Source organism: Pterocles gutturalis, unplaced genomic scaffold, assembly GCF_000699245.1.
Source record: "Pterocles gutturalis isolate BGI_N339 unplaced genomic scaffold, ASM69924v1 scaffold46676, whole genome shotgun sequence".
Classification (NCBI taxonomy): domain Eukaryota; kingdom Metazoa; phylum Chordata; class Aves; order Pterocliformes; family Pteroclidae; genus Pterocles; species Pterocles gutturalis.
This window is the reverse complement of record NW_010107149.1, coordinates 708-1,306: the sequence shown is the minus strand read 5'-3', so window position 1 is coordinate 1,306 and position 599 is coordinate 708. Positions and strand designations below refer to the sequence as shown.

Here is a 599-nt window from a genome sequence, read left to right as displayed (position 1 = left end):
AGGAGTTAAATCCCCTCCCGGGAGAGCAGAGCAGCTGCAGGCTGCAGCCCCCCCACCATCCCTGCCGGACACAAAAGGGGAGCAGGAGGTGTCCTGCATAAGGCACGGTGTGGCACAGCTGGGCTGGTGAGGAGGGGGGGTCCCTGCCCCTCCGCTCGCTGAAAGAGGAACCGTCTGAGACCACGAAGAGCTGCAAAGGCCGAGGAGCAGTTCTGCTGGAGAGCCGCAGGGCTTCACAGGACGATCTTGAAGGAGCTGCAAGAGACACGAGAGGTTCTCCACATCCTCGCTGTCGCACACAAGTGGCTGGCGAGCGCCCGGTGCTGCGGGGCGGCAGCGTTAGCCTGGGGGGAGCTTTTTGGCAGCACGGGATGCAGCCCCCTCTGCGCTTTTGGGACACCTCATACTGGGCAGCCTTGCCTCGCTGCCACCGCGAGGTCTGCCCCAAGGCCAGCAGAGCCACCGGGGCGGGCAAACCCCCCGACAGACCCCCGGGAGCAGCTGTGCCCCTGGAGGTACCTGGCGAAGTCAGGGGAGCGGGAGACGATGTGCTGGAACTCGGAGAGGTTGATGGTGCCGTCCTTGTCGATGTCCGACTC

The 599-nt window shown here is 65.3% G+C and overlaps 1 protein-coding gene across 1 annotated transcript in view; it reads right to left on the bottom strand.

The window, feature by feature from the left end:
* Positions 1-233: 233 nt before the first annotated feature.
* LOC104472359 (calcium and integrin-binding protein 1-like) overlaps positions 234-599 on the bottom strand; it is a gene marked incomplete at its 5' end in the record, with an annotated part of 1,029 nt that continues 663 nt past the window's right edge. Inside the window, 2 exons of the mRNA XM_010087998.1 lie at positions 234-255; positions 520-596. Coding sequence (XP_010086300.1) covers positions 234-255; positions 520-596 — 99 coding nt within the window. The remainder of the gene's footprint in view (positions 256-519; positions 597-599) is intronic.